Genomic DNA, 7,318 nt, shown 5'->3' on the forward strand with positions numbered 1-7,318 from the left:
GAAGTGAAATTAATGGCTCAAAGGATATATGCATTTATAGTTTTGATATTGCCAAATTGCTCTCCCTTCAGCTAGTGCCAATTTGTATTCCCTCCAGGAATTGAGCACCTGCTTTCCCAAACACAGTGTGTTGTCAATCTAATGTGTTAAAAATGACAATTACATGCAGTTTTAATTCACATTTCTCTACCTATGAGTGAGGCTGGGCATATCATTATGTCTACAAGCCATTTATATATTTTTTTCCTCTAAAGTTTTTGTTCATATCCTAGGTTCATAATTCTACTGGGTCACTGGTCTTTTTGCCATGTCTTAACATTGCTTATGATATTTTTCAGTTTTCATTAACAATAAACTTCTGAATTTAAAACCTCTAACATATTCATCTAACTACTTAGCTTACTCTAGGCACAGCATCAAAGAGGCTTTTAGATAATAACAGGAAATTTTATATTACCTCATCCTGGGGAATGACAACTTGAACAAGCCCATGGAAATCTCTTAGGACCAAGAATGTGTTTTGCCTGATTAATGGGAGGGGGAAGAAAAAGGAACATTTTAAGATAAAATCTCTAAGTCCAAAGTTTAAGCAGACAAAATAAAAAACAAAAATCCATGCAATTTTTCATGTTTCTTTTTTATGATAATTACAATTTTTCATGTTTCTTTTTTATGATAATTATGTATTTTCTTTACATTCATGCAGTTGTTATCTATGTAGCTCATTGATGAAAAAATATTGTTTTTTATTTCAGTTTCAATTTTTATTGTTTACTTATCTGAAAATTAATCTTATACAGATGGCTTATTAATGAAAAATTATTATAGATGAACAATTAAAAAAATTTTTATTGGCTTAAGTCCTTATAAGAAAATTTTATTAAATTTGGAAACTTTGCACATAGTAAAATCCAAAGATAATATTTTAGCATAATGGAAACATCTGATGGATCATTTTTGAAATACAGCAATATAAAGTCTTTTTCTAAAAAAAGATACAATCTAAAATTTTCTGGAAGAGTTCCAACTACTAATTTAATACCTTTATGAATCATCAAAAGGTCCTAGAAATGCCAACCTCTATTTCTCATAGTGTCCTCAGCACCAGGAACAGGTACAGAAACCCTCTTCAGATTTGGGTTCAGGAAACAAAGTCACTACACTTACGGGAAAACTATCCACCTACTTGGGACAAACTCCTTTTTTTTTTTTTTTTTTTTTTTTTTTTTAACCTGAGACGGAGTCTTGTTCTGTCGCCCAGGCTGGAGTGCAGTGGCACGATCTCAGCTCACTGCAACCTCTGCTTCCTGGGTTCAAGCAATTCTCCTGCCTCAGCCTCCTGAGTAGCTAGGATTACAGACGTGCGCCACCCCGCCTGGCTAATTTTTTTGTGTTTTTAGTAGAGATGGGGTTTCATCATGTTGGCCGGGCTGGTCTCGAACTCCTAGCCTCGTGATCCGCCCGCCTCGGCCTCCCAAAGTGCTGGGATTACAGGCTTAAGCGCCAGGCTGGGACATACTCTTTAAGAAGGTCATTGGCCGGGCGCGGTGTCTCAAGCCTGTAATCCCAGCACTTTGGGAGGCCGAGACGGGCAGATCACGAGGTCAGGAAATCGAGACCATCCTGGCTAACACGGTGAAACCCCGTCTCTACTAAAAAATACAAAAAACTAGCCGGGCGAGCTGGCGGGCGCCTGTAGTCCCAGCTACTCGGGAGGCTGAGGCAGGAGAATGGCGTAAACCCGGGAGGCGGAGCTTGCAGTGAGCTGAGATCCGGCCACTGCACTCCAGCCTGGGCGACAGAGCTAGACTCCATCTCAAAAAAAAAAAAAAAAAAAAAAAAAAAAAAGAAGGTCATATAACCTATGTATTTTGGATCTCTTCCATGTGAATTAATGTACTATTCAGGAATGTTCTGGAATAGAGAGATGAACAACAACAACAACAAAAAATGGGCTCTGATCTTAAAGAATCACTGTTTCTGGGCTTGTTCTCTACCTAAATGGAATAAAACGAGCTTTCTCCCCCATGCTATTGGAGTTTGACAGCTGGTTTATAGGAGACTGGCCCATTTTTAATTACTGGTCATAGGAACTCTTCAGTCTTAGTAAGCCCAGTATCATTTCAGTCCATTTGGTGGATCAAGCTTCATTGTTATACCCTTCAACAGATGTTACTGGTACCTACTGAGAATGACACTTGGGCCTTTCAAAACAAAGTTGAAAATTCAGTAAATTCTTAAACCTGCAGGAGTTGCAAAACGTTTTATTCTTCGGACTGGTTGTAAATTAGTAAAGGTTTAGAATTGCCCTGGGAAAACCACCACCATGCATTCTTAGACTGTCTTCCTCAATTTACCTTCGGTACTGAATCCATCCACACAAGGTGACTTCTTGGCCTAAGTGAGACGAACGCAACTCTCCACATGTGTTGGTCCGGACAGCAAAGCTACTGAATTCTTTTTTTTTTTTTTTTTTTTAAAAAAGAAAAGAAACTTTAAAAGGCAAGATTAAAAATAACATCACTTGCAGGTTGCTTAACAATAAAAATTCTCAAAATACATCTTAGTTATGTCAGGGAAACAGGTCATTCACTATTAAATTTACCTGCAAATGTGTCAAAAGCCAAGTGAATAACCGTAAATTTCTGTCTTGTGTTAGGAAATCAAAATTTTTTTGATCTTCTAGTATTTGCATTTACCTAAAATCCTAATTACCCAATTCTTAATACTGCACATTTCTTCCCCAAATGAAATAGGATTTTAGAAACTGTAGAAATGGATGGTGCAGGAACTATTTAGTTTTAATATGAATCTACTGTTTAACAGCCACTTGTACACTAGAAAACACTATTATATTCTGTGAAAAATGATTTTTTTTTTCTTTTTTTTTGAGACGGAGTCTCGCTTTGTCGCCCAGGCTGGAGTGCAGTGGCGCGATCTCAGTTCACTGCAAGCTCCGCCTCCCGGGTTCACGCCATTCTCCTGCCTCTGCCTCCCCAGTAGCTGGGACTACAGGCGCCCGCCACCACGCCCGGCTAATGGTTTGTTTGTTTGTTTGTTTTTTTGGTATTATTAGTAGAGACGGGTTTCACTGTGTTAGCCAGGATGGTCTCGATCTCCTGACCTCATGATCCGCCCGCCTCGGCCTCCCAAAGTGCTGGGATTACAGGCGTGAGCCACTGCGCCCGGCCGAAAAAGGATTTTTTAAGGTATCAACCAAAAGCAGAGTATTCTATATATTACGTGGTTACCTTTTTGTGGTCTTTCTAAAAACTCAGGGAAAAAATCTGCCTTATAATGAATGAAAAGAGTGAATGATCTGCTTCTACACATAAGGCTATCCAGTTAAGAATGGGGGAAAATATGGAATAAAAGCTCTCTGGTCGTAGATAACAGGTTGAAGTACTGTTCACAGGACAGATCTCTTCGCTATTTTCACCTGGATTTCTCCTCTGTGAACTCTGCACCAGACTTCTGTAGAGAGAACCCCAGATCGGTTGGGTGGTTCTTCGGATGGGTCTGGATAAACCCCTGCACAGCTGACTTAACCAAGAAGGGAAGGTCATGTTGGAGCCACACGATGGCGAAAAACAATCACGAATCCCACGCTGCCGGTAGTTAAAAGTCAGCTTTGGAAATACACAGAAATCTCTTAAAATTCCAGGAGTTCTCACTCTCTTCTCGAATATTTAAGTCCTCCGCACAACATTCGAGCACACGTGTCTAGAAACAAGACAAATCTCTAAGGTCTCTGGGGTGCTTGATGGGGTGGAGATAAGGGAAAGACCTTTCCCCGAGTCTTAAAGCATCAGTCTGCACTTCTACTCAACAAGTCTGCAACCAAAAGTGACGAAAAGAGAGCGACTCCACGTAGCGGCGCCAGCCGCGAGCCCGACAACCAGAGGCGGTCACTAGGCATACGCCCTACCCTTCTTTCCACGCTTCCCGAGAGGCTCCCGCGGCCAGAACCGGAAAACAAGGAGTAACAGTCGCGTTTCAAATCTCGCAGACCTGCTGGCCGATCTCGAGTCTTCTGAAAGAGGAAGGCGAGCAAAGCCAAAATCCTCCTAGAGTCCGAACCCAAACACAGATCGACGTGGGGGTCCAAGCGCCCTTCAACTCCGCCCTCTAGTGCCCAAGATTACGAGGAAGGAATTCAACGAATCAGTGGTGAGGTGCCGCCGCCATGCTTACTACGGGCGGAAATTTGAGAGAAAGCTTCCCACCGGTAGGGAAACGGACGAGCAACCGAGCACGGTTGGAAAGGTTGATGATAGCGGTTAAGTGGCTCGGCCTTGCCCTCAGTTAAAATGGCAATTTTAGTTGCTTCACTGATACGGAATCGGCGAGGCGCTAAGGAGGCTTCCTGCGTGGAGCCGCAGAGCGAGTCGGGAAACGATTTTAAACTGAAGAGGCGGCGGAGGACCGAATTGCCTTTTCACAGCGGCGTGATTTCAGAGCTGGGCTGGTCTCTGACAGGCTCAGCTGAAGAGGGACGGGTTGGGACGCACTGTCCTTTTGCCCTTCCCCCTTCGCCAGCAGAAGCTGACTCGGCAGGAGCGAGGGTCGCAGAGCTGGGTGAGCGGAAATGTCCCTCCCAGAGTGAAGTCGCAGGGCCCGCCCCGCGTCTGAGGGAGTGGAGGTCTTCCTGGGTGCGTTTGTGTCTCTTGTGAACCCACTTGTGGTGGAGCGAGAGGGAATTTGGGAGGGCCAGGGGTTAGTCTGACCTCTCTCTCAGCTGTCATTTTGGCGGGTTTTTTTTTTCTTTCTTTGTTTCTTCAGGGGATTTCAGTCTCGACATAGTTTTGGAGCCGGACTTTTGAAGAATGATTGATGAATCCGGAATGGGTGACAGCGTCATCACGGCATTTTATTGGTAAAAATGCTTTGTATTGGTTCCGGACCTGCTTTAACTTTGTATTTGCCCTGCTCTGTGGTCATTATCTTCACAATACTTGTGTGTTGAGGTGTGTTTAAGCACTACGTGCATAGTACCCGACTAAGTATTGGCATTAGGGCGGTTGGATTTAGGTATTGGTGGCAATGTAGAAAAGTGATCAAGTCAGAGCCCCTTCACGGACTAACCACTAGAGAAACAACAAAGCTTTACTTGTGTGCTGTGAACTACAACTGCAAGTGGAATTGTCAAGAGAACTAGCTCTGCCAAGCTCTGGAAAACTTCTGAGGAGATGGCACATGGAAAATGGATAAGATTTGCTCAGACAAACGGGAGTAGAGAAGTATTTTTAATTGTCGATAAGGTGAATAAAAAGGCAGGGAGAATAGTAGAGTGATCATCTCTCTAGAGTAGGGGGTGCATGTGTGGCTATACGGCTGTGATTTAACCTTTTAAAGAATTGTCTACTGGAACTTTCTTCACTCCCACCTCCCCTCATCCCCCAATGTTGTATACAAAACCTTAGAGGAAGTGTATGTAGAATGTTGGATTTTGGAAAGGCTACTTAGGGTAAGAACTGAAGTAGTAGAAAATGAACCTGGATAGGATCAGATAATAAGATCAAATACAGTAGTGCCTTGAAAACCAGACAGGAATTCTGATTCGACTTCATATAGCTGTATGGGAACTGTTATGGGATCTCAAGCAAGGTAATGATAAAAGTGGTGACAATGAAAGACATGATGGATTAGGGAAAGGGGCTAAGATTGGGAACAAGATAAGTACCTATAATTGAGAATGAGAGTGAAGCCCACATCTAAGAGGACAAGTGTATATCTTTTTAAGAAATATGTCAGAGGCCAAGTGTGGTGGCTTATGCCTGTAATCCCAGCGCTTTGGGAGGCCAAGGCAGGCAGATCATCTGAGGTCAGGAGTTCAAGACCAGCCTGGCTAACATGGTGAAACCCCATCTCTACCAAAAAATACAAAAATTAGCCAGGCATGGTGGTGCACGCCTGTAGTCCCAGCTACTTGGAGGCTGAGGCAGGAGAATCACTTGAACCTGGGAGTTGGAGGTTGCAGTGAGCCAAGATCGCACCACTGCACTGCAGCCTGGGAGACAGAGTGAGACTCTGTCTTAAAAAAAAAAAAAAGAAATATGTCAGAATTTGATGATAAAGTTAACAAAGTAACAAAGTTAACTTTTTAGATGTAAAGGTGATGTTGAAGGAAGAGTAAAAGATGATGAAAGTATTTTTTTAGTGGGGAAAGAAAGCGGAAGAATGGAATTATTACTGAGCAAAACAGAGTACAGTAGTTGGCAAAGAAAGATTGAATGAGATGTGAAGAGATGATTAGTTTTGAACTTAATGAGTCTGACAACATGAAAGTTTAACATCTTATAGGAAGTTGGAAATGCAGGACTGGGTTGCAGCTGTAATGGTCTGAAGGTAGAGATTTAGGAGTCATAGAGAATGATTATTTTCCTATGTAGAATGAATGATTTTCAGAGTCTGGGGCCACCCAGACTCTGAAATATTGGAACATGAGGGGAAAAAAGAATCAGTAAAGAAATTGGAACTATAAAAAGTAAGGAGGAGGAAAGCCCCTAAAAAATGGAGTGTCAGGAAACAAGGTCCCAGAAAGTTTAGAGGAGGAAGGATGAACAAACTTGATGAACAAAGTATTTGGCCATGGTTTTGGCAAAAATAATAATCTTCAAAAGTGCAGTTTCTTTATAGTGATAGATGGGAAAAAGAGATTGCTGAAGATTTCTAGTAAAATATTTATTAGTAACTGGAGGCAATAGGTGTAGACCACATTTCCAGGAGATTGGTCTCAGAAGGAATGAGAGGAATTGGATTTAAACACAAATTTTTAATGTTAGAAATACTAGAATATGCTTGGCAATGAAAGAAAAGGATCCTGTATAGGAGTGATTAAAGATAATAGAGAAGTGAAGTACAGCCTGGTGTGGCAGTGTATGCCTGTAGTCCCAGCTACTCAAGAGGCTGAGGTAGGAGGATCGCTTGAGCCCAGGAGGTTGAGGCTGCAGTGGTATCGGGCCACTGCACTCCAGCCTGGACAACAGAGTGAGACCCTGTCTCAAAAAAAAAAAAAAAAAAAAAAAATTGAAGTACACAAAGGAGATGGTGTCTAGGGGAGATACAAGTAAGAGGACCTTTTTGCTTCTGATTGGAAGGAAGAGTATTGGGACAGTAATATATTGATTCAAGGTATATTTATAACATCTTGATTATTGTGCTGGGCAAAATTACACATTCTTGAGTGTGAGATGAGAAGGTAAAGTAAATATAACTCATTTGCTAATCTTTAATTCATGGATTGGGCTATTTTATTTTACTTTAACATTAAATACTCAACGGACATATTTTTTCAAAACCATCCCTCTTAGTGCTG

At 41.9% G+C, this 7,318-nt stretch overlaps 2 protein-coding genes across 4 annotated transcripts in view; one reads left to right on the forward strand and one right to left on the reverse strand.

Annotated features, from left to right (window-relative positions):
- The window catches only part of DARS2 (aspartyl-tRNA synthetase 2, mitochondrial), a 42,006-nt gene extending 38,081 nt beyond the window's left edge, over window positions 1-3,925 (reverse strand). The window contains exons 1-3 of one of the 2 annotated variants that reach the window (XM_050767185.1): window positions 3,440-3,925; window positions 2,358-2,457; window positions 458-524 (exon numbers count right to left, since the gene is read on the reverse strand). In XM_050767185.1, coding sequence (XP_050623142.1) covers window positions 458-524; window positions 2,358-2,457; window positions 3,440-3,566 — 294 coding nt within the window. In that variant the 5' untranslated portion in view covers window positions 3,567-3,925. Of the gene's footprint in view, window positions 1-457; window positions 525-2,357; window positions 2,458-3,251 lie in introns of both variants that reach the window. The other variant, XM_050767188.1, reaches the window with a different exon arrangement.
- Window positions 3,926-4,302: 377 nt separating this feature from the next.
- LOC126941162 (uncharacterized) lies at window positions 4,303-4,874 on the forward strand. 2 transcript variants are annotated; one of them, XM_050767465.1, is made up of 2 exons: window positions 4,303-4,652; window positions 4,783-4,874. In XM_050767465.1, the coding sequence occupies exons 1-2, from the start codon at window positions 4,311-4,313 to the stop codon at window positions 4,801-4,803; spliced, it is 363 nt and encodes a 120-aa protein (XP_050623422.1). In that variant the 5' UTR covers window positions 4,303-4,310; the 3' UTR covers window positions 4,804-4,874. The 2 variants fall into 2 exon arrangements, with proteins under 2 accessions (XP_050623422.1, XP_050623432.1); XM_050767475.1 differs by having other exon boundaries at window positions 4,303-4,578.
- Window positions 4,875-7,318: the final 2,444 nt, after the last annotated feature.

This window comes from Macaca thibetana, chromosome 1 (assembly GCF_024542745.1).
Source record: "Macaca thibetana thibetana isolate TM-01 chromosome 1, ASM2454274v1, whole genome shotgun sequence".
NCBI classification, from domain to species: Eukaryota; Metazoa; Chordata; class Mammalia; order Primates; family Cercopithecidae; genus Macaca; species Macaca thibetana.

Excerpts from the sequence above, each read along its gene's own strand:
- LOC126941162 (XM_050767465.1), top strand. The coding sequence starts at position 4,311 with ATGGCAATTTTAGTTGCTTCACTGATACGGAATCGGCGAGGCGCTAAG. Across the intron at positions 4,653-4,782 it reads GGGAGTGGAGGTCTTCCTGG|GGGATTTCAGTCTCGACATA; the intron begins GTGCGTTTGTGT and ends TTGTTTCTTCAG.